Genomic DNA, 26,135 nt, shown 5'->3' on the forward strand with positions numbered 1-26,135 from the left:
TCTCAATCGTTAGTGTTTCGTTTGTGCCGGGTAGACGTTTTGTTTTTGCGGCTGTGTTTTTTTTTTTACTGTACAGTTAAAGTAACAAGGTAAGATCCAAGTGGATCCTAGTTAAGTTACCTATCAACTGTTTCCAACGTATAACAGACACAGCGGATCACAGGATAAGTGGAATGTAACACCAACTCCAAGGTAAATGTTTTGGTTACACTTTACTTGAAGGGGTGTGCATAAGACTGACATGACACCTACATAATCATGACATGACACATGTCATGAATATGAAGGGGTTTTATGCATGTTTATGACAACTGTCAATAAGTGTCATTCACTCAGTTATGTAATTTTTAATGCAAAGATGACATTGTTTGAGATGTCTTTGTTATGGGCTATGGTTAGGGGTAAGGGTAGGGTTAGGGTTAGGTTACGGTTAGGTCAAATAATGTAATATTTGCATTTAAAATGACATAACTGAGCGAATGACACATAATGACAGTTGTCATAAACATGCATAAAACCCCTTCATATTCATGACATGTGTCATGTCATGATTATGTAGGCGTCATGTCATGATTATGAAGGTGTCATGTCAGTCTTATGCACACCCCTTCAAGTAAAGTGTTACCAATGTTTTTACTTGTTATTGTGTGCCATTACGTGAATAACAGTATATGGCATAAATACACGCACCATAATATGTTTGCTGTATCTCTGTGTTTATACATACATGTGTGTGTGTGTGTGTATCATATGCATGTATGTATGTGGAAACTCATGACTCAATGAATTGTCAAAATTATTTTACTTATGTAACTGTATTAAAGTGTAATATCGGACATCCATTAACACAAATAATGGACTTTTAAAAACTTAAACTTAAAAACGCTTAATACTGACAAGCCATGCCACACTGTCTGACTTCAAACCAAAAGTGCCACACAGAATAATAGATTTAAGTGCAAACTCCATCAAGTCTGACTTCCAGAAGAGCAGAAACAACTTCTCCAAACAGGAGTAGGAAAACATGGGTGTGTGGCTTAGAACAAAAATACTTGTGAGATTACATGTAAACAGTGCAATCAATCTTTTGTGTATAACATGTGCATGTGGGCATATTTTGTTTTTTTCTGACACTCCTGTCACTCCACTTCTCAGGTCGTCATACATCTCCCAGACACATGGAGACCTCCTGCAGTAGGCCGCATAATGTCCAAAAGCATCCTGGATTAAGCCTCTTTTGAAAGCAATGACTGCCCTTAAAGTAAATCTCTCTCCTTGGAGCATCAGATTGGAGGGAAATTCATTCAAAGGAAATTTTATGGAGTTGCTTCCCAGGTCAGTGTCAATCCACAGAAGTTCTCCTAGACTGTAACTGTGAGAAACTTTCCCTGCACAGAGCACTTTTCCTGATGTAGAGTATGTCTTGAATGACATAGAGGGACACTGTGGTGAACTTTGGATTGGCCTGAGACAGGGGGACTCCGGAAGGTTAAGGCCTTCTTCCACTGCGGTCTGAAGATAAGCGATGCCAGAAGCCTGCAATACAGCAACAGAAATACAAACAAATGGTATTTCCCTTGTGACTTGTGTGCTGTGACTGCAATACTGTGAGGAGCACTGTTTTGTGAAGTAAACACATGCATGTTTTGTCACTGATTTTTCAATGATAGTGGAGATGTTAACTGTGCGTCGATTTGGAGAGCACCAGACTTCAGTTGGACAGGTTTGAATATTCCACTCAGCAGCTCTGCCCTCTGTATGTAGGCCTGTGCATTCCGACCCTTCGTGGTGATGGTTTTCACTAACTGGAGAAGGTTGTTGGAGTCCTCACCACAAACAATATTTGCAAAGGTGACACTATCACAGAAAGCACAACATAAGCATTGACAAAAAGCATCAAATGCACATGTGTTCAGCTCAGAGATTCTTGATTTCCCGAGTTTAACAGGCTGTTGATTATTTCCATTTTTCAACAGTTCCACTTTCAGTCTTTTCCCCCTCACAGATGGATCTGCATGGAGCCATTCAGGACAAGGAGAGAGGTATGAATTCCTCTTTCTCTTTTTGGGTGGAAGAGCTAGGCCTCTCCAGTTTTCAACAGGGTCTTCATCTGTTGGATGGATGATTGTGACAATGTCAGACTTCCCAGAACAGGAAGCATCCATTTCAGATTTAACACCTTCACTGCAAGTTATGGTTGATAGAGGATTGGCTTCTTTGACGATCACTGTTGCAACAGCTGCATCTAATTTCTGAAATGGAACTTCCAAGATCAAAAGTCCAGTAATCTTTTGGTCTGGGGGAAAGGGACCCTGGCTCAAAATCAGTGTCATCACTACTGCCACTTGTTTCATTATCACTTTCATGAGTAAACCCTAAAGCAGTCCAGATGTTGTGTCGGTTTAATTTAACAAAAGTGTATAGAGCCTTTGCGGTGATCTTGTTCTCTAGCTGCTTACTAAGCTCTGTCCAGATGTCCTGATTAGGAGTAGCTATGTTGCCATTTTTGACTATGGCCTCTTTTGATGAACACAGGACTGTGAAAATGGAATCCCTGTCGACTGCTGGTTTCTTGGGCATCTGGCATAAGCAAAACATAATTACTCACTTAAATAATCCTGACTCCAAAAATGTCATGTATAGTATAAACCTGCATTACTTTATTGGTCCAAATATAAGGATAATATAGTAATAATATATAAGGACGTTATATCTTATATTACTAACAATATGGTAATGTTGATCCCTAAATGCACAAGATATTCTAAAAACTAACATGGGTCATATGTGCAACTGTAGTTGGCATTTAATTGCTAGTGATATGAGTGATATAAGTATTAGCAATGAGTTTTGACAATCTTAGCGCACTTGAATGCTGTACCGTTGTTCTTGAAGTTACCCTTACAAAAATTAACCATTGTTTTAGTATAGTAAAAGTGTAGTAACCAAGTTTTTTTTTATTATTTGGCATATTCATTACCATTTGTATAAAAGTTTTACTACAAATATCATGGTTAAACTATGTTTAGTGCAGCAAAACCATGGTTAATTTATGGTTACCATGGTTTTATTTGTAGTAACACCATGGTTAATTTTCGTAAGGGTAACTAAAAATATTGTGAACTGACACTGTTAAAACATTGTACTTACAGTTACAAACTCAAATTTCTGGTCAATGTATCAACTTTTCCTCTAACTCAATTTCCTCAAGAGCATCTTGAACAGAAGTGTCACCTCGTGGTGGGAATGAACTCTTTGTAAACAAGTTCATCAGGTGAGAACAAAAGCGCTGAAGTTACATAACGCTACGACTTGATGGCGCTCGCGCACAAAACCATTTTAAGTGAGAGAGAGAAAGTGACAGAAAAAGAGTCTGACAGCAGATGAATATTGAGATTCTTTTAATAAACACCACAATGTCTACAAAAAACATTGATAAAAAGTTGTTGTTCTAATAAAACATCACTACAATCCAACAATTTGGTAAGAAATTGAATAAGCGAGGAACCCAAAATAAAATGCTAAATAAAAGCAAAAACGTTGTTACGGCACAAACCAGCACAAACGATTGAGACTATTTTGGGTGAGTTTGGAGCGTGTTGGGGGGCTAGTGACGTCAATGCCTTTAATGTAATGTCTAATATTTTAAAAACCAAAGCAGCACAAACGAAACTTTTACCTGCACAAACCAGCACAAACGAAGCACAAACAAACGAGACTATTTGGGGTGAATTTGGAGCATGTGGGGGGGCTGAGTGACCTGAGAATGACCTTTAAATAAATATTTTATATCTAACAAACCAAAGCAGCACAAATGAAAATTTTTACAGCACAAACCAGCACAAACGATTGAGACTATTTTTGTGACGTTTTGCGTTGGGTGGGGGGCCAACTTCACAGCAGCAGTAGACGATGCAGTGTTGAAATGCTGAGAAAACACTTCTGATTTTTGTAAATCCAGTGGTCAAATGCTGCGTGGCATCCCAATTTTCTATGTAATTATAGCCACCTGATTAATGGTCTTTATGTGAATGTCCACAAAACTGGAAGTCTTTCTGAGAGTATATAAGCGATAGGCTACTTTAGAAAGGAACATTTAAAAGATCTAAAAGTGGAATTAGGGAGAATCAATAAATTATGAATAATTTATTTGCTATTGTGTGAACAATGTGTAATCATGTAATCAATGAAAAAGTAACTGTAGTCTGATTACGAGTATTTTAAAATGTAATTTAATCTAATTACAAGTACTTAATTTTTGGAATACTCTAACTAGTTTTTAAATTAACAACACTTAAATATTCGACTTAATATCCGTTTTTACTCTTTTCTAGAAAACACAGTCATTGCATTGTTTATATACCGAGTAGGTTTTTCTTGAAATGTATGTGTGTGAAAACTTTAATAAAAACTTCCCTTATCCCCGTTTAATAATCATACCACGTTTCACAATTTAAAGTTTAAAGCACATAGTTTTGAACAGTTTCAATGAACCCACACAAAAACACTTTCCCAAACAATCATAACTTCCTTCGGATCATTGGGGTGGATAAACAGATGGCCGGGTTAGATGGGGTGGGGGGTGTACAGAAACAGGTGTCCAAACAGGTGTCCATTTATGGTAGGAGGAGGGGGGTTTATGAGGGGCAATAAATCAAATTTTTTTGCCATATAGTAGCCTATACTCTCTCTTGCGTGCTATTAATAAATGCAAATGTTCCTTTATAATTCCATACAACAACATAATACTGATCTAGTAACTTAACCAATTTCCTCAGCAGATTTTCACTGCATTTTAAGCATGAACTCTGTTTTCTCCAAGCAGCACACACACAAACACACACACCAAACAACACACACACACACACCTGGTGGTTTACCACAGGGCGTAGTCAGTGCTGTTTTGAAGTAAAAACATCAAATAGACGGTTACATTGCCCCATTACACAGCGCCCTGCGTGTGTCTGTAAACTCCCTTCACTGGGATATTTGCATGTGGCTGATGCTTGTGTGACAAAGTATTGTTTGTCTCAGCATGCTTTGTATATGCGTCAAAGCATGCTCATGTTAAGAAGTCTTATCAGTTTCATAGTTTTGAACAGTTTCAATGAACCCACACAAAAACACTTTCCCAAACAATCATAACTTCCTTCGGATCATTGGGGTGGATAAACAGATGGCCGGGTTAGATGGGGTGGGGGGTGTACAGAAACAGGTGTCCAAACAGGTGTCCATTTATGGTAGGAGGAGGGGGGTTTATGAGGGGCAATAAATCAAATTTTTTTGCCATATAGTAGCCTATACTCTCTCTTGCGTGCTATTAATAAATGCAAATGTTCCTTTATAATTCCATACAACAACATAATACTGATCTAGTAACTTAACCAATTTCCTCAGCAGATTTTCACTCCATTTTAAGCATTAACTCTGTTTTCTCCAAGCAGCACACACACAAACACACACACCAAACAACACACACACACACACACCTGGTGGTTTACCACAGGGCGTAGTCAGTGCTGTTTTGAAGTAAAAACATCAAATAGACGGTTACATTGCCCCATTACACAGTGCCCTGCGTGTGTCTGTAAACTCCCTTCACTGGGATATTTGCATGTGGCTGATGCTTGTGTGACAAAGTATTGTTTGTCTCAGCATGCTTTGTATATGCGTCAAAGCATGCTCATGTTAAGAAGTCTTATCAGTTTCATCCATGCAGATGTCACAACACCTTTTCTCGAAGCACCTCGCAGTGACTGTTGCATGCTGACGCGCAGGATTGGAGCAATTCAATTAGCCCTGGTGCTATTTTAAAAGGGTCAGACACTAATACCTACAGCCACAGCTAATGGAAGCAGTGTGGCAACAATAGTCCGTTCTCAGTGTCTTCCCCTTCACCGCTGACAAGACTGCCGCCTGTTCTGGAAGGATGAAGCATCCAGTGCGAATTAAGGAAACAGTTCACTGAGCTTAAGTCCGACAATTAGCCCAGCAAAGCCCGCATGATAGAGGCCCAACAGTTCTAGTCCGAATAAGAGCAGCTTCAGGGTCATTAAAACATCACCCTGGACTTCATGATCCCTCAGTAAGAGGCTCACGGACAAATCTGCACTTTGTAGCCTAAATGGAGTAATGGACATGTGACATGAGATCTGTTTCACATTAGACTCTCGTTCTCTGTTCACAAGCCAGATGAGATTTCATTGACTGGTAACAATGTAGATGAGCTTTCAGCGGATTGCACATCACATTATCATAGCTCCCATGTTGTTTTATTTAGTGTTTAAACATATTTTCAGTGAGCGTGTTATATATGTGCCATCAAATCTGATGAGGATCAGATCTAGCACATTCATTCAGCACAAAATTGACCATGGTAACTGTAGAATGCACTAAAATGTCATTTCTAGTTATTTGTATTAAATGGGAACTTGGTGTGGTGTGTTATTCAAGAGACAATGATTCTGCCACTGTGCAGATCCCACATTCATTTATTATGATTTTACAGTAACAATAACTATAGTATAATGCTGGAAACTATGCTTGTTTTCTTTCATGCCATCGTTTTTAAAGGATTAATATAAGGTATTCATTCATAGTTCATTTTGCTTTCTCCTCTATTCTGAATATCTGGTTATGCCTTGAGCAAAGATGACTCTTGTCCCAAACCATGCTTGTGTTATTTTTTATAGTAACAAACTAGGGCAGAACTCAGAAGTGCAAGAAATGTGCAAAACCAAACAAGAAAGACATTTTTACTTTGAACTTCATTGTCAATGTATAGAGTTCAATTACAGTGAGCATCAGTGAGCAATATGGCATTTAAATGAAAATAATGCAAGTTTGGTGCAAATTTGGTTCAGATATGCAAATGTGGTTCAGAAATACCTGCAAATACTGTGTTTTTTTAGGAGAAAAAGCTAAAACTTGTGTAATATGGCAGCAATCGTCTCATTCGATGATTATTAATGCTGTTAGGATGACTGATTTGGGTAACGTGTTGTCTACACAGCAATCAACGCGACGCGATGAAACTAGAAAGATTTTGACGCGACGCTCAATGTAATGTGATAGTCTCCGCCTACTCAATGACGCGCCCGCGCTGTCATCCAATCAGAACGCGAGAAGCTCTTTCCAGGCCCTTCCCCCTCGAGAAACGGTCGCGTATGAGCTGTATGTTCGCGGCGCGCTGCACAGTCCGGTGAGTCACCGTCCGCACTGGAATACACAGAGAGAGAGAGAGAGAGAGAGAGAGTGGCGGATAACGAACGGGAAAGAACTGGAGCTGCGAGCATGGCGGTCGAAGAGGAAGGTCTTCGGGTTTTGCAGAGTGTCAAAATAAAAATCGGTAAGTCCTGGAGCGCGCGCGTTTCTGCGCGAGACCGCTGTCCATATTCGGACTGAAATCGCACACGGTCGCGCTCTGCGCGCTCACTGTCTATTGTGAGAATATGTGGACATTTTAATAAAAAAATCACAAATGAATGCTTAATATGGTTATTTAGCTGTCAGTGCAGATATGTATAAAGCATTTGTATCATATCACATGGTAAATAATCTCATGTGTTTGACTGACGTCTCGGCTCAGTTTGAACACAGTGAGCCTCAAACAGCTGCACATCCAGATGCGTGAAACACTGATATCTGTGCGGTCAGATCGTTATATTCGTGTCTTAAACGTATTTTTTACTCACATCGACACATATTAGTGCACAGATGTGTGTGTCTCACTCCAGCTGTGGATGTTTAGAAGCAGCAGAGCATTTTTAGCCCTGGACTCATAAACGTTACGGCTGTTTGTTTGTTTTTTCAGTGTGTTCTGCATCTTGAAATCATTTATACTGGCATTGCAACAAGTAGAACATGCTGATGAAATCGTTCTTTCCGACTGAAACAGAAATGCATGTGATTTTCTAACTGGACAGACAGACAGACAGACAGACAGACATGTGTTCTGTGTTCTCAGTTTGACTGCTGGCTGGCATGTGGTGTGACTGATGTAAACACGATAAACACTGGGAAGATGCTCTCTGTACCATTTGTCTCTTTCAATTTCTTTTTGAGTGTGCGTGACATTTGAAATTGAACATTTGTGTTGTGTAGCCTCTCTCTCTCTTTGTGTGTGTGTGTGTGTGTGTGTGTGATGTTGTTCTTCTGTTCCTCAGGTGCATACAGGTCTTATGCAAGAGATGAATGTGTGTTTGTTGCTGTCATTGAGTTGTTATTTGACTCAGATTAAAGCAGAACACACACACACACAGACAGTCCCACAGGTCTAATCTAATCTCTGTATGGCACAGTAAAGGCACTGCGTCGCCTGGGCACGTGTTTGGCTCTGAGCGTCAGGCTCTTCATTTCCATATGGACCACAGTACAGCTGAACACGTTAGTATGAGGTCGAGTATCTGCTTTGCATTTAAATATCACTTACTTTGGGAGTACACGGACTTGTACTCTGCACAGTGACAATAACGTTGAATCTAATCTAATCTATAATGTAAATGTATAATGCATCATAAAAGTATTTTAATGCATTAATTATGCCTTGTAACACACCTCATAATGATCTCATGAATAACCGTAATCACAGTTATAATCCTTATCTGTTCATAGTTACGCCTTTAGAAAGTATAATGCATTAAAACACATGACAAACAACCAATTTCAGATGTAACAAGGAATCTGCAAATATTATGATGCATTCTAACTTTGATTACAATTCTTTATGAAAAGATATAATGCATTACAACGTACATTATGAATACCTTTATAATGCTTTATAAAAAAAGCTTCAAGTAAAGTGTCACCCAGTTTTCACTCAGAAATTGCTTGTAAATTAGTATATCAGTAACACGTTGAACTAAATGTGAAATTTTGAAGTAGAAAAACTGAAATAGTATGTTATACTTTTTTACAGTGTAAGAAACATGAGTTCTTGAACATAATGTGTTAGAATCACTGATCCTATACCAGGGTTATTATAGTTAACTAAAACTAAAAGCATAAAAAACATTTTATGTACTTGAAATAAAATAAACATGAACTGACATAAAGTAAAATATAAAAAACCTTAAACGTACTTTATTTCAGCTAGTTGCCAAAGCAACATTTTTCTTTTTAATTTAGTTTAACTTTATATGAAAATATAAATATTTCAGAATTAAAAAACTGTTCAGTGTCTCAGTGATATTAATTTTATTATTATTTTTTATTATTAAAGCAGTGGCTTTATCTCACAATCAGTGTTTTTGTATTTTTCCAAAAATATAATGCAAGTTTTTTGTGATAACTGGTAATTTGTTACTAACGACCACTGTTATTAAAATTAGAAATTCAACTAAATTTCAGCACTGTTTGAAGAAGATCCTGTTTTCGTTTATAAAATATAAACATAGTACTATGTTATTTTGGCAGGCAGTATTTGTTTATGTTTTTAAGTGTAGCAATTAAGTTATTCTCCACTTCTGATGAATAACATTTTGTTATTATTATTAACTCTTATAAGGAATTTACTGTGAAAATATCATAGTACCATGTTGGAATTAGATTGTACTTTGATGGTAAACTGAATCCCATTTTCATTTAATAAACTTTAATCATAGTACTTTATCCATATTACTGATTATTATGGTAAATGTTCGTAAGGGGAGGGCTCATAAGTATATGTTTATGTTTTTAAGTCAGTAATGAATGTGCAATTAAGTTACGTGTTTGTTATTATTATTGTTATTATACTTATTAATAACACTTGTGAGGCAGCAACAGTGATGGTATTACATGGTACTTTGATAGATATGAGTAAAACAAATCCATTTGTGCTTGATTTGTGATTGCAAGTGTTGTTTCCTAACATCTTCACGTCCCTGTGTGGCGGTTTGTTACTTTTAACCTGATTGCTTCACCAGCATTTTACAGAATTGCGCATGTTTTGGAGAAGTAGCCACAGTCCTGTCTTGGTTCGATGCTCCATGTCACACACCTTCAAACAGCAGAGGAAACCAGTGTATTCTCTGAGTGAAATCTGGTCTGTGGTAGATGTTATCGGCCGTCACACCCTGCTTTACAGAAGGTCTCATGTCCAGTTGGTTGGACAGATGTACAGTAATGTCTCGCTCTGCTAGTCAACTGTTGCATTGTTAAGTTGTCTTTGACTGATGAATGCTTTATGCTTTTTTCAATGCTGTTGTAGTTATATTGGGTGGAGAATCTCATCAGATCTGCGAGAGTTTCATTTTAGTATGTTAAATATCTGGATGGGGGCTGGCAGTTGACAATGAGAGTTTTGTGATAGCCAATAATACCAATATCAGTATGGCTAATGGAAAATATAATGCTACAAAATTCTCAAAATGACAGAAAATTAGTCAGTTCAAAGATACAAGACTATGAACTTAACAGTTAATGAGGGCAAAAAATATAATCCATTTCACTTGACATCCATTTTAAAACAATGGAGAAACTATTGATTATATAGATACAATATATTTACATTTTTTTCTCTCTCTCTCTCTCTTTCTCTTTCTCTCTCACTCAGTAGCTATGTTTCCATCACCCTATTTTAATGCGCATTTTGAAGTATCGCATCAGAAACGAGTGATGAAAACAGCAAATTTCGAATAAAAATCCCTTAATTCGAAAAAAAGATTTTACGCTTGCTTGAGGTGGTTTTTGACTTGTGCGAAAAAGGGTTAATGCGAATAAAAGGAGATGAAAACTAATTTGCAGAGTAAATTCCTCCATGCGCATCAAAAAATTAATGTGACTGCGCTTTGGGACGGCAAAACCTGACTAACCGATCTCATTCCACAGCATCTGAAATGTTATGGTCATTTTGAAATGTCCGAGCAAAGTCTGTAATCAACGTATCAACGTATAATTGCCTCCCAGAACTGTTACACGACTACGTTCCCAAACAGCAGCATCCACCTCCGAAAGCAATGACCGCATTTATTTTGTTTCGTCTGCTCACTCTGAGGTGCAAGTAATTTATATAGGCCTATGAAAATTATTATATTCAGGGGTTTCTCCTACTTTTTATAGTGATGTATAGCCTAGCGCCAGTTCTACCAGGGAGTGACGATTTTGTTCTCTTTGACTCGTTGGATGGAAACGGTGCTTATTCGCAAATGTTTTATGCGAAATTTCAATTTTGCGCATTAGTTAAATTCGCAACTTTGGATGGAAACTCGGCTAGTGTTGCCAAGTTTGCGGTTTTCCCACATAATTGGGATACTGATTTTTTCCCACGTTTTAAAGTTTTGACATATTGCATGCATTGTAATTGACTGAAATGCGTACACAGAAATATTTTATATTCTACCAATGATAATGCTGTGTTTGATTATTAGTTTTTTGAGGGAGGGCCAAGGCCTTTGAGCTCATTTATGAAAACAGATGGTTTATGATTGCTACTAGTGGTTTTGAAATTGTGTATAACTCATAACATTAGGGCTGCACAATTAATCGAATTTCTAATCGCGATTACAATTATGGATGCCACAATTAAAGGGGTCATATGATGTTGCTAAAAAGAACATTATTTTGTGTATTTGGTGTAATGAAATGTTGCATATGGAGACTGACTCAGTTACATCATTCATATTGCTTTTGGTGCGATTTGCTTGTTTCGATTCTCTGATTGGTGGAGTTTTTTTGAAGAGTCACAAGTAATTGGATTTCCACTGGTAAGCACAATTATTTAAAAAAATGGATGGCTTCAACTGAAGCAAATACCACCAGTTAACAACCGTGTAGTTCACGGTAGGTCTGTCTTTAACAGGTTATGAGTTATTGTTAAAAATCAATTCCCCTACGGTGAAAATGAATGGGATTTGTACATCTGTTGTGCTGTATAACAACTGTTTACAAACATGTTTTCAAACACCCATCTGTCATTGGTCAGTCAGTTAGATAACCCACAGATAACTCATGTGATTGGTTGAGTCTGAAGTTGACATGTCACTCAATCAAACAGATCAGTGTGAAAATATCAGTGTTTAACTCTTCAGGAATTAAACTGATGACTGATTTACAGTGAAACTGACACAACACGAACCAAATTAAAGTTATTTGCCACATGCACACACAGTTGCACACATAGACAATAAAGGGATTTTTCTGAAGGTCAGGTCATGTTTAAATACTCTTTGTTGAACTGGCATCCTTAAATCCTGACATCTCTTGTGCACAATGCATTATGGGTGTTTGTGGAGTGCTTCTGTGAATAATGGTGTCACGGTTAGCAGACTAAGATCAGGCTGACGTGTTGACGGAAGGAAGCAGAGGCTCGCCGCATGTTCGCATACATATATGGAGTTTCCTGATGGAGCTCGTGTCTAGAGGAAACGCTGTCGGGCCTTCAGGGGTCAGGAGCTTCTGGAAGAGGGAGCAACAAGGAAACAGGAAACTGCTCCAAATCACTTCCTGGTTTGGCCGAATGAGCTGCAACATTGCTTGTTTTTCCATATTCCTGGGAAGCAGCGGGATAATGCAAACCAGATGGAAGTTCACTTTGACTGTCACATGAAGAATCAAGAATTTGTGTCACTATTTCCTTCTTTCACTCACATTTCAGATAAACTCCTATATGGAGTTTCCTGATGGAGCTCGTGTCTAGAGGAAACGCTGTCGGGCCTTCAGGGGTCAGGAGCTTCTGGAAGAGGGAGCAACAAGGAAACAGGAAACTGCTCCAAATCACTTCCTGGTTTGGCCGAATGACCTGCAACACTGCTTGTTTTTCAATATTCCTGGGAAGCAGCGGGATAATGCAAACCAGATGGAAGTTCACTTTGACTGTCACATGAAGAATCAAGAATTTGTGTCACTGTTTCCTTCTTTCACTCACATTTCAGATAAACTCCGTCTGTATTTACACTCTCAATTTATGTTCATGATCTTATTGTGAAAGATGTTAGACCTGCACGATTAATGTAACTAATCATCCATGGAAATGCAACATGCACAAACCATCTTCCCAAATTTGTAATCAGAAGTCCTTAGTGAAATTGAAACAGACTTGAAATGAAACTAAGACAGTCATAAATATCGGTGTTGTAATTTGATATTGTTATTATTATTATTATTTTTTTATATTCATATTGATTATCACAAGTTTTTGTCCAAATTGTGCAGCTCTACAAACAAGTACAGCAAACCTGGAACTTTTAATCACAATTACGATTTTTTTTTTCTCCAGAAAAACCACATGCAGTGGTAATTGACTGTATTTTACAGAAAAACATTATAATCTTTCAACAGAATGTAATAACTAGCTCTGAAACAATTTTTCTTTTCAGCTGACATCAGACCATGCATGCTATTGGTTAATGTTAACTATGTCAACTGTTAAAGATGCACCTTTCTAAACTCTTCAGCACGCAGCTGTTTAATGCTGGTTAATGTAATGAAGGTTCTAGTAAACCAGGATAGATGGAGCTTTCAGAGCGTCTGTGGTTTGTGCTGTTGAGGAGGAGTGCGGTCAGTCAGACAGTGGTTTGTCCAGTGTTGATTTGCGCCGCCCTCGGAAGAAGAAACTGTCCCAGTCTGAAGGAGCTCAGGGGTGCATTTATGAGGAGCTCTCCACTTCCACAGGCCCGTCTGGCAGCGCTCCGACCGCGTCTCTAGCAGGGTGTGACCTGATCTCTATGACACACAACTTTTGCTCTTTAGTAATATTTAACTCGGCTCATAGGGATTTATCCTCCAGAGGTCCACCGATGACTCGTATTTCGTAATGAAATGTAGTGGTTTTGGAGTATTTGGGAAAACCATCAAAGCATAATGAGTTGAATGAATGAGGTGGTTTCCTCTCTTTGTGTTGTGCTCATCTGCTAAACGTGGACTGAAGATTTACCAGTGTTTTCATGTAAACCTCGATACACGTTTCCTGTTGACATAGTCAGATGTTCTCAAGTCTCCTTGGAATATCTGTCTTTGTTGATGGTGGATTTCTGCATGTTTCCACCTGCTTCTGTACTTTCTGTCCCTGTCTCCACCTCCCGCACTCATTCAGGTGAGGTAATCGCTTGAGCTTCTCAGTGTACATGAGGGCAAACAGACGCACGTCCTTCAGAAGTTAACAGAGCAAATCCAATATAACTTTGTTACTGCATGCTTTATGGACCAGCAAAGTCATAATGGCAAAACTAGGTTTTAGTTTGCTAACACACTAATAATAATAATAATAATACTAATAATTTATTGTCATTGCTGTAGAACAACGAAATTACATTAGAGCATCAATCGACAGTGCAATTTCATAAGTGCAAATGCGTAGGAATGACATTGACAACAGTGACATAATAAAGCACAGTATGTCAACAGGACAATACGACATTGCTAAGGAATACAGTGTATAGGGTAGAGAAATAGTAGTAACCATGAAAGATGTGTAGTGTTGTGTGTGCTGCAGCAATGCAAAGTCCAGTTCACAGTTAATGCAAATTGTTGAAGAATGGTGCATAATGGATACAAGTTAAGTGGATGGAGACAGAAGAGGGGAACAGTGTTTATTCAGCAGTCTGACTGCCTGGGGATAGAGGCTGTTGGCCATTCTGGTGGTCCTGGCCTGAAGGGACCTGTACCTCCTACCAGAGGGCAACAGGTGGAACAAACTGTGTGCTCGGTGAAACCGGTCTTTTATGATGTTGTGTGTCCTACGCAGGCAGCGGGAGGTGTACACAGTAGAAACCTCCGGGAGAACAGTCCTGATGATTTTACCAGCAGTTTTCACCACCCTCTGAATCATCTGCTGTTCAGCCACAGTGCAGCTGGAGAACCACACTAGCAGCCCATAAGTCAGCACACTATTAATTGCACAATTGTAGAAATTTATCATGAATTTCTGGGGCAGTTTGGCTCTTTTCAGCTTCCTCAGGAAAAAGAGACGTTGCTGGGCCTTCCCTACAGCTAAGGTGATGTTATTGCCCCAGGACAGATCCTCCAATACAGTGAGGCCCAGGAATTTAAAACTGTTCATCCTCTCTACTGCCTCTCTGTTAATGTAGAGAGGTGAATGTCCAGGATGGTTTAATTTACGAAAGTCAACTATAATTTCTTTAGTCTTTTTGATGTTAAGAGTCAGGTTATGCTTTTTACACCACCCTGCCAGTAGTTCAATCTCCTCCCTGTATGCCGTCTCATTGTTGTTTGTTACGAGGCCGAGCACAGTTGTGTCGTCTGCAAATTTAACAATGTGATTAGTGGGGAGGGAGGCAGAACAGTCATGTGTGTAAAGTGCGTAGAGTAGTGGACTAAGCACACAACCCTGAGGGGCACCAGTGTTGATGTATATGGTGTTTGAAATGTGCTCGCTTGTTTTCACACATTGAGCGCGGTTGGTTAAAAAGTCCAGTATCCAGTTACATAATGAGTTGTTCAATCCAAGGTTACACAGTTTCCGCAGGAGTGTGTTCGGCCGGATTGTATTAAAAGCCGAACTATAGTCAATGAAGAGCAGCCTTGCATAGGTGTTTTTGTGCTTCAGGTGTTCCAGAAGTATGTGAAGCACAATAGCAATGGCATCCTCCGCTGATCTGTTCTTCCGGTATGCAAACTGGTTCTGGTCAAAAGCAGATGGTAAGGCCTTTTTTACACTAGGATGTGTAAAGCGAGTTGTCTTAACAATTAATTGACTAATAACAAAATGTAAAAAATAATGTAAAAGATAATGCTAACATTAAAGTGTTAATTGTTTTTGCCACAATTATTGTTATTAATAGAATTGTACTATTTTTACCAATAATACCAAGAAAAATATCAATTTCTTGTAACAAATCCAGTTTATATTGTTGCATATACATATTATAGTAATATTGTATTTTTAATAATAATTGTAATAAAAAAGTAATTGATCTTAAGTACTGCAATAAAAATTTATTTTTGTTTAGTTGTAAACAAACATTACTGATATGTTTTACAAGAAAGTAAAGCTTCAGTCTTTCTTCAAAATTTCACATTTAATTCAATCTGTTACTTGCTGGTCACTTGTAATTCTCTGTAAATATTACTAGCAATTTCTAGTAAACAATAAAGTAAATCTTACAATTTTGTGTGTATATGTATTTATCTTATTTTCAGCATGTGTATTATATTATATTACTCATATTTACACATTGATTAAATGTTTTTATGAAACATTTCACATTTTTCATCTGGTTTCTATTTCTGTTATGCTAGGACATAAAACAGATTATTGGAGTACATTTTGCATAAAAAATGTTTAAATATGACATATTTTAAAATACTCTTCGGGTCTCAACACTAAGGATTATTTCTACTGGCCCGGTTGGGCCAGTGGTTCACATTTTTACTTGCCCTTCCAACATTTTCACTGGTTCTTTAAATGCTTTAAAATCTCTTGAATGTTTAAACTGGCCGGGTGTATTTGTCTGTTAAAGCTCAAGAAGTTGCGCATGAGAACTCAATTCAGTGTTCATGCGTTGTCTGAGACGCGGTTCTCTATGTGTGCACGCTGCTTTGTGTACAGCTGTTACTGGGGAAACCTCTATTTTTGTTCCTTCCTCCACGCTGTAACAACTCACAAAAGACTATTTTTAACCAAGCAGCACGGAGAGGCGCTTCAGAAACATGCCACGGCTGGCTGATAAACACAAGCACTGACTAGAGTGACCACGATCAGCTCCGGTGGCCTTGGAGCCGTAACGCGCCGCAGACGCATGCAGTGAGGCGCAGATCAGCTCTAACGTCACTGAATCTGCTGTGTAGATGAATCATGCAAAACATACACGACAAACAGCAAATTTTTCATTGTTTCTCAAAACGTCATAGCATTTCCACACTGGCGATGACATGACTGCGGCGCCAAATAATTTATGTCCCCACGCATCATCCACGTCGTCACGCGTTGACGTCATCAAATTGCGATCAGTTCCTGAGATCGGCCAAGTTAGTGAGTACCGATCGAGTCATAAAATATGATTATCGGCCAGTACCGATCTCCGGCTGATTGATCGGAGCATCCCTAGTAGTTAGTCTTTTAACTTCAGCAATATCATCTTCACTGTATAATTTGATGCTGTCTCACAAATGTAACTGTACTTTCTCATTTAGGATGTTGCAGAATCATATTCTGTCTCTATCCTGCACAGTCATTTAGTAAAGTTGATCTATGGGGGTCACTGTCAGCAGTCTGATCACGGTTAACCAGTTAACCCCTGCTGGTTAGTGTTGTAACTACACCATTCCACTGCCAAGCAGCATCTCACTCCATTGGCTGTTATTCAAAAGCAGCAATTTTTACCTCTCTCTCTCTCTCTCTCTATATATATATATATATATATATTTTTTTTTTTTGTACCTAAAATAAATATTTTGCTAATATTTCATTATATTAGAGTAGATTTTACCAGTGATTGATGTGAAATCTGGTGAAGTCTTATATTTAATGTTTGCTGTCTGTGACGTCTCAGCTGAGGATAGTGGCTAGTGAATCATTTGAGAATTGTGTGTGCGTGTATTTTTCATTTACAGAATGACTCTGATGGGATGATCCTCAGAAAACAAACTTACTGATAACATGTCAACCTTGAATGCATCATAAATGCATAAGTTTGAATGTAAAGTGTAAATCAGTTTAGACAGCACCAGCATCATCATCATCAGGGTGTTTTGGTTTCACTCTCAATCCTTTAAAGGAAATGCCATTTAAACACCCACTTCCTGTTTTGATGCACTGGCTTGTTGACAGTAATTGGGTGTAGCATGCAATCTCACTCCAGCGTATATATGTATGTATATTTTTTTTTTTACCTAAAATAAATATTTTGCTAATATTTCATTATATTAGAGTAGATTTTACCAGTGATTGATGTGAAATCTGGTGAAGTCTTATATTTAATGTTTGCTGTCTGTGACGTCTCAGCTGAGGATAGTGGCTAGTGAATCATTTGAGAATTGTGTGTGCGTGTATTTTTCATTTACAGAATGACTCTGATGGGATGATCCTCAGAAAACAAACTTACTGATAACATGTCAACCTTGAATGCATCATAAATGCATAAGTTTGAATGTAAAGTGTAAATCAGTTTAGACAGCACCAGCATCATCATCATCAGGGTGTTTTGGTTTCACTCTCAATCCTTTAAAGGAAATGCCATTTAAACACCCACTTCCTGTTTTGATGCACTGGCTTGTTGACAGTAATTGGGTGTAGCATGCAATCTCACTCCAGCGACTCTCAGACTTTTGTTTTTAACATCACAGTGTTTGTGAAACCTGTTTGAACATAATCGGTACTTCTGTAGGTCCGTTTGATCTCACTTGTGGAACAGAAATCATACAGTGCCTCTTTAAAATTATTTAACTTTTTTTTTTAAATGCTTAAAGTATTCAAAAATCCTTGAGCAAGGCACCGAACCCCCACCTGCTCCTCGGGCGCTGCAGCAATATGGCTGCCCACTGCTCTGGGTGTGTGTTCACGGTGTGCGTGTGTGTGTTCACTGCTGTGTGTGTGTGCACTTGGATGAGTTAAATGCAGAGCACAGATTCCGAATATGGGTCACCATACTTGGTCACATGTCACTTCACTTTCACTTTCACTTTCAAAATGACAGGTGTAGATGTGTCAGTCTGTTTTATAATAATAATTCACACAAAGATGTAAATTCTGTCATTGTTTCCTCAAACTGTAGATCAATCTATATTCAAACATGTTTGATGTCAGTTTCTCATGTGTCTCGTAACAGAAAGTGATGTGCAAATTTTGAATATGTGGAAATGCAAATAAGATTTGAAATATAGTGGAGGGGGAAGGTTTTGCTATTGCTTGTTGTGACAGCATTAAAGGAATAGTTCACCCAAAAAAAGAAAATATGCTGAAAATGTCCCCACCCTCAGGTCATCCAGAATGTAGATAAGTGTCTTTCTTCATGAGATTTGGAGAAATGTAGCATTATATCACTTGCTCACCAATGGATTCTCTGCAGTGAATGGGTGCCGTCAGAATGAGAGAAAAAGTCTGGTCTGGTCTAAATCGAGAGAAATACGCACCGATCGAACACCGTTTACAAGCCAAAACCGTTCTAAACAAATATGTGGGTGGATTTAGATGTGAGAGGACAACAGAGGATGGATTGGAGGAAGCATTATTATGGATTATGGACTATTAGTATTACTAGTATTTATACTACTAGTATTTTATCCTGAAGCAACAAGTTTGAAGTTAACAACATCTTAATGATGGATTTAATTCTTACAAACACACAGCCTTTGGCTTCACAAGACGTTAATTGATGGACTGGAGTCGTGTGGATTACTTGTGGATTATTGTGATGTTTTTATCAGCTGTTTGGGCTCTCATTCTGACAGCACCCATTCACTGCAGTGGATCCATTGGTGAGCAAGTGATCAAATGCTAAATTTCTCCAAATCTGATGAAGAAATGGAATAAACATTGTGGACGGCCTGAGGGTGAGCCCATTTTCAGCAAATTTAAATGTTTGGTGCTTCTTTAATAACAGCATCCGTTTGTCATTTCTGGGACTCTATTAAAGGGATCAGAGCTTGTTGAATCTGTGGAACATGTGGTTGTTGTGTTTAGGGCTGAACGACTAATTGCATTTGCGATAATATCGCGATATGAAAAATTTCGATTTTTCAATCGCAGAGGCTGCGATTACACGGTAAAGTGACAGGCGAGAGTGAAGAGGTGTGTTCGACTTGAAGATCAGATCGGTGTATGACATCAAAGTACGGCGAGAGAAAGCATAAGGAGACGTCCTCTTATAGCTCTCTCAGTACTTTGATTACACACACCCATCGGTCTAAGCAGCGCTGCTTCAAGTCGAGCGTGGGCCATCAGCAGAAAAAGAAAAGAAAAAAGTAAAGAGCCAAAGGACGTAACTTAGAATGGGAGATGGATCGGTTTGTGAAAGGGAAGAGAAAAGCTATAGATGAAGTCGCACAGACCCAGGCAGGTGCTGGTCATTCAAAAGCTAAATGCAGAAAATATGACGAGGCATATCTTGCTCTCGGCTTCACTCACCGGGTCTATACCGGACGCTACAGATGTCGCGCCGCACCGCAACAGCTTTACACTGGATGCGGCAAAGCGACTGGTGCAAATCATTTTAACTTTGTGTCAGTACGTCATAAATAGAACAAGGCATCAGTTTAATGTCGCGCCAAATCCAGTGTACACAGCGCCACTGATTATAATGGGTTCTACTGTATGTTGCCACTGCGTCTGGTGTAGACACGGTGATTAATGTCGTTGGTGAGGAGGAGAGCCTGTGTGTCCTATGCCTTAGCGGACAGCAAGAAACCCACAAAAAAATAAATAAATAACAGAGAGAATAATAATAATAATAAGTTATTCTCTCTATGCTATTTTTCAATGTTTCAAGTGATGCAGGTGTTTTTTTCCCTGTAGGTTTTTTAAATTAAAAAAATATAAATTTTTCATAATGTTTAGTGAAATTATTTGGTAGTCTGAGGGGGGCGCAACCAAAAAAGTTTGAGAACCACTAGTCTAAAGTTAACAGACAGTTTAAAAAGTGCAGTGCACATGTTTACATATGTTTATTACAGTGACTGTGAATTACCTAAAGTAGTGTGCTAAAGCAACAGATTTGTTTTTATATTTCTGCAATCTACTTTAGTTTGTGTGATTTGTTACTGACTTTCATATTAATGTTTACACCAGGCTTATTTGTCAGTGCTTTATGTCGTCATAATTATTACATGCTTACAAGGTTGGAAGTTCAACAAATCAGTCAATATACTGTGATTGTAGTTGTTAATTAAAAATGTCATTCATATCAATTCATGCATCACCTAATTTCATCGTAACATATAGGCCTGGCCTACAGAAAAGAAAATCTATCTAATAGTGTGTTGGTCATACTATACAATGATTTATAGCTTGTCTTTGTTGAATAATACAGAACATAAAGAGCTTTAAAAAAAATAATTGCATATTAAATCGCAATCGCAGTATTGGCAAAAAATTATTTTCCAAAATCGTTCAGCCCTAGTTGTGTTGCAGGTTCTCGTGTCCCACTAACGCTCATGTTTAGAGACATTAAACTATATCTTGGATGCAGTCGGAATTCCATTCCTGCAATCTCATTTCCTGTTGTAGTTCTCTGTAGCGTGGGTTGTGCTCTCACACGCTGATCACACCAGCTTTGTTTCATCTTTATCTCTGTCTGTCTTTATCTGTGTCTGTAGTGTTTCAGGGTTTGTGTTTGTTTTTGGAGCCGTTTGGCCTTTAACTGTAAATGGCCAAAGTGGAGCACATGATTTGTGTGTGTGTGTGTGTCTGCGGGTGTGCATGTATCTCACTGCAACCACAGATACTGTACAAAGTATTACCTGGTTTACATGACACCACCAGATCTAATAGTTCAGGGATTCACAAACTTTTTCATCAGCCATACTTCTTTGAGCTGAAATATTTTATTGAATTTATTGAACATTCACATAGGCCTTGATATTCACATAGGCCTAAAACGGTTTTGATATTTATCGATGGCACACCCTCTTCGATAACGATAGAAAAAATGTTTGATATAGCGCACGATATAGGCAGGTGCTATGAGTGACGCAGACCGCACACACATACACGAACACATGCTGAATTGAGTGCTGTGCCTGCCTGTGATGAGGAGATTGTGAATATAGAATGAATATTAGTCGAATTTAAAATAAACATTTGCATTTGAATGCAAAAATAGTACAATCAAATGTTAGGTGTGCGTCTGGGAGCGTCATTAGTGGAGCGCAAGATGCGGTGATGATGATGTAAGTGACGTTGTTGCATTTTAATGTTTTATAAGTCTAGCCCACAGTTGCTGCATTATTCATTCAAAATATTAGAGAAATATAGCGGCTCAATGTGTAGAAGATCTTGATTAGGTTAAAACCGAAACCAAGCCATTCACACAGAACGCATATTCAGTGCATTTTTTAGACGGACAAATATGACTGCTGCTCTCACGTCTCACACAAGAGATGTATAGAAAGCCATGCAAAGTTAAAACAGTTTAAACTTTTAGAAAACGCGTCACGAATTTGTGGAGGTTTATTCCATTTCACTGCATCTCATATGTTTTTAAAGGCAATCTGTGTGATGGGCGATTCGGCTCTTTGTATTAAGTAATGCATAAATACATGATGCTGTTTTGTTCATAATTGTTTATGCAATTTAAGAAATTATGTTTGATTTATATGAGTTAATTTAGACGTAATGCACGTTTTTCTTTTTATAGACCGTTATTTCCTTTGCATTGGCAATTTAATGCGCTGCATTATTTTGCTCATTGCGCCTTCCTGTGGCTTCGGGAGACAAGCCAAAAGTTTCCTTCAGACCTATTTAATCTGCATATAAAACATTAGAAATTAGATATTTGTTTAATTTTTATTTTGTGTTTGACTGTTAAAACAAAAAAATATTTGTTGTTTGTCTCAATAAATTGGGTTAATTAAAAAATTCAGTGGTTAAATAAAAAAAAAAATTCTATTGCTCTTTGTTTTAAAAAAGGTTATAAAATATGTCAAAAATGATCGATACTGAACGATATGAAACATTATAATGTTGATAAATTTTTTTAGCTATATCGCCCAGCTCTACATTCACATGTACCTGTCAAATATTGAGGAGCCAACCATGCAAAGCCTTATAGGTAAGCGTGGGAATTTTAAAATCGACATGAAACCTGACAGGGAGCCAGTGTAAGGACTTCAAGATAGGAGTGATGTAGGGATGGGCGATATCTTATCATTTGCAATATACCGTTAAAAATTCTCCCCACGATAAGAATTAGTCTTCCCGCGATAATAACGATAAAGTCTAGTTGTTGACATATTTCTGTGTGCGACAGTGTGGAGCGACATGAAAGGCGGACGTGAAATTGAAGAGTCTATATCGCTAAATGAGGAGCTCGAGCTCCTTTTACAGTCTGTAACTAGTTTGGTTAGGGCTGTACAGTGTGCAAAAAATCGGTCTGAATAAATGTACTACAGTAGCACGTGTGCGATACAGTTTTGCATGTGTATGAGCCTGTTTACAAACCTGTTGTCTTCGGAGGGCCAAGGCGGAGCAAATGGCGCCGGCGACTGACGCGGAGGCGTGGATCCGAAAGGCCGCGGTGGAGCCGGAGCAACAGAGGACTGAGGAGGAGCCGAAGGGATGAAGTAGCCTGACGGAGCCAGAGGGACGAAGGGACAAGGCGCAACTGGAGGAGTGGAGTTCCAAGGCGCAGGATAGTTGACGCCAGACCAAGGTGGAGCCGGAGGGACGAGGGAGCCCGGCAGAGCTAGTGGACTGCCGAGCCACAGTGGAGAGGAAGGAGCTAGGAGCCATGGTGGCGCCGATGGGTCCACGGGCCGATGTGGAGTCCGGGGCTTAGAGGCTGGAGGCAGAGTCAAGGGATACGGTGATGCTGGAGGATGGCAGTCCTGCGGAGCTCACACCGTGCTGATGGTGGGCTGAGGGCGAGCAGAGGGGCTGCCAGACGACAGTGGTGGAGGAGGTAGGAGCAGGTGGGTGTGCGGGCATTTGTGAGCCTCCGGGCTTAACTTGGGACCAGGAGCCCTCTCAGGGCTGGACGTGGGAACAGGAGCCTTCTCTGGGCTTGACATGAGAACAGGAACTTTCTCTGGGCTAGACATGGGAACAGGAACTTTCTCGTGGCTAAACTCGGGGACTGGAGCCCTCTCTGGGCTAAACTCAGGGACTGGAACCCTCTCTGGGCTAAACCCGGGGACTGGAACCCTCTCTGGGCTAAACTTGGGGACTGAGTCTCTCTCTCTACTGGACTGGGAAACGGGAGCCCACTCAGGGCTGGACAGGACCAGCGGGGACGAAGGAGAGAGGAGAGGGGGCAAGTCGGCTTCCAGCTCTGTTTCCCAGTCTACCAGACAAAGAAACATGGAAAGACACAGGGCTAAAGTAATGGGAATTTTGAAACGTGCAGTGCTTAGTTTATTCAAGGAAGTATAAGCCTTTTGGAAAATCTATTTGTGGCGGTCAGTATCACATAAGACGCTGTCTCTGTCTGTCTCTCTCTCTCTCTCGTCCTTATGTCGAGAGAGGAAACAGATGCTGGGAACAGAGGGCAGCACTTCCTGTTTTGCTGTTTTCCTGTGTGGTGAAGGCTTGTTGTATCATGGATTAGTTGTGTTTTCAATGCGATGTTTATGTGTCTGTTTGTGTGTCTGTGTCAGTGGCAATTAAAACTAGGTGCTAGGTTCATCTGGATGGTTGCTGAGTTGCTTTTCCAAATCTTCCTTTCTGTTTTTTTCCCAAATGCAGTTTTAATTAACTTAATTTTTTCACCCTTTTTTTCTAAATTGCGTTTTAATGGTTAAATTACATTTTAGAAATAAAAAAAACATGTCTAATTAGTTGAAATCATGAAACTTATTTTATTAAAGTGCAATTTATTAAAGTGTATGATTATGGATTATATAAGGTTTATTTATGATTGAATAAAAATGTATTATCAAAATAAACGGTGGTAAAATGAAGGCATGGAATATTAACAGTTTAATTAATCTTCTGAAATGAAATTTCAGTAAAATAAGTGTAATCAAATGAAAATGTAACAATTGCTTTTCTTAAACTGCACTGCTCATTTACACAGAAACATGCAGAATATGCATATTTAATAGGGATGCACCAGAATGAAAAATCTTGGCTGAAGCCGAACAAAATTAAACACTGGGCCGAAGGCCGAATACCGAACACGGTTTTTCAAGTTTTTCCCCCATTTTGCCAATTTGTTTCACCATTGCATAAATTAAATAGCCGAAATGTGCTTTTTACTGTTTTGTCTTGCTTTTCAAAGAAAAAATTATTTATAATACAACAATTTAAAAACATTTACTTAACACTGAACATTTTTTAACATTCTAGCAGACATTATGCCAATAAAACACAACTTAACTTAAAATTAATAAGTTAGTAAAATAATATTTTTTGGTAATTTTTTGAATCAGGCATGTATTTTTTACCGTACAAATAAATGCAGCCTTGCTGAGCAGGAGACTTCTTTTAAAACATTAGAAAATATTATAGATCCCAGTCTAAACACTATGTGTAAATGTTACAATAAATGTATTAATAGAGCTGTTGTAATTATTATTTTCATTATCATTTTCTTTTTTTATTTTATTTTATAGAACAACAGTAAAATTACAATAATAATATTTATTAATGTTGATGGAGTTCTTGCTTTTTCTCAGCTTTTATTATGGCAGAAACCCACAGGAAGACCTCAGTGCTTCTTTTTGTTGACAAATAATTCTCATTACGAATTTGGGAAAACGTTTGTTGCACATATCGCATTGTCACATGCCTTGTAAAAATTTATAAAAATGTTACTGAGCAACTGACGAATAACACTGTTTCAGTGCAGATTTTCCTCGCGCTTTGGACTTTGAACCAACCTGCCGCCGCGAGTTTGTGCAGCGCTGTCAGAATACATGCAATTCGTGCGTGTATTAGAAAACATAACATTCTGCAGTTTATTTAATTGTTTAAGGGTATTTTGTGATTTCAATCATCACACAGTAACCAGCAACAATCACCCTTCCTCTTCTCATCGAAGACATGCGCTGCAGTACTAAACAGTCTCTCGCTGTTGGTGCTTGTAATGATTTTTGCGTCTTTCTCGAACAACATTAAAGGGGTCCTATTATGCTTTTTCACTTTTTTAATTTTAGTCAGCGTGTAGTGTGTATGTTTGGGCATAAAAAAGATCTAGAAAGTTACAAATCTCAAAGTCCACTCCAAAGGGAGATATTTAGTTTTTTAAAAATCCATTTTCAAGAACTACAACGAACGACTCGTTTGGACTACAGCGTTTGGTTTCCGGGCTTTGTGATATCACAAAGCGGCTCATTTAAATTTCATTACAAATAATTCCTGCCTACAGAAATTCGAATGGTTGGGGGGTGGGGAGGGGCGAGGTTGTGGTTAGAACGCTTGGTTGAGTGAGTGCATCAGACGAGACGACGAAGAAGAAGAAGAGCTGCTGCAGAGTTAGTGCATCAGAGAAAACCAAGAAGAAGAGCTGCTGTGCTGTAGCCTCAAATTTTTGGCATGTCTAGAACAGCGGTTCTCAATTCCAGTCCTCACGTACCCCCGCTCTGCACATTTTGTATGTTTCTCT

The 26,135-nt window shown here is 38.7% G+C and overlaps 1 protein-coding gene across 1 annotated transcript in view; it reads left to right on the forward strand.

Moving 5' to 3' along the window:
• Positions 1 to 7,190: 7,190 nt before the first annotated feature.
• LOC107557251 (ras GTPase-activating protein 3-like) overlaps positions 7,191 to 26,135 on the forward strand; it is a gene marked incomplete at its 3' end in the record, with an annotated part of 33,992 nt that continues 15,047 nt past the window's right edge. Inside the window, exon 1 of the mRNA XM_016240605.1 lies at positions 7,191 to 7,348. Within this exon, the coding sequence (XP_016096091.1) occupies positions 7,294 to 7,348 (55 nt within the window). The remainder of the gene's footprint in view (positions 7,349 to 26,135) is intronic.

This window comes from Sinocyclocheilus grahami, unplaced genomic scaffold (genome assembly GCF_001515645.1).
Source record: "Sinocyclocheilus grahami isolate Dianchi unplaced genomic scaffold, SAMN03320097.WGS_v1.1 scaffold595.1, whole genome shotgun sequence".
In the NCBI taxonomy this organism is placed as follows: domain Eukaryota; kingdom Metazoa; phylum Chordata; class Actinopteri; order Cypriniformes; family Cyprinidae; genus Sinocyclocheilus; species Sinocyclocheilus grahami.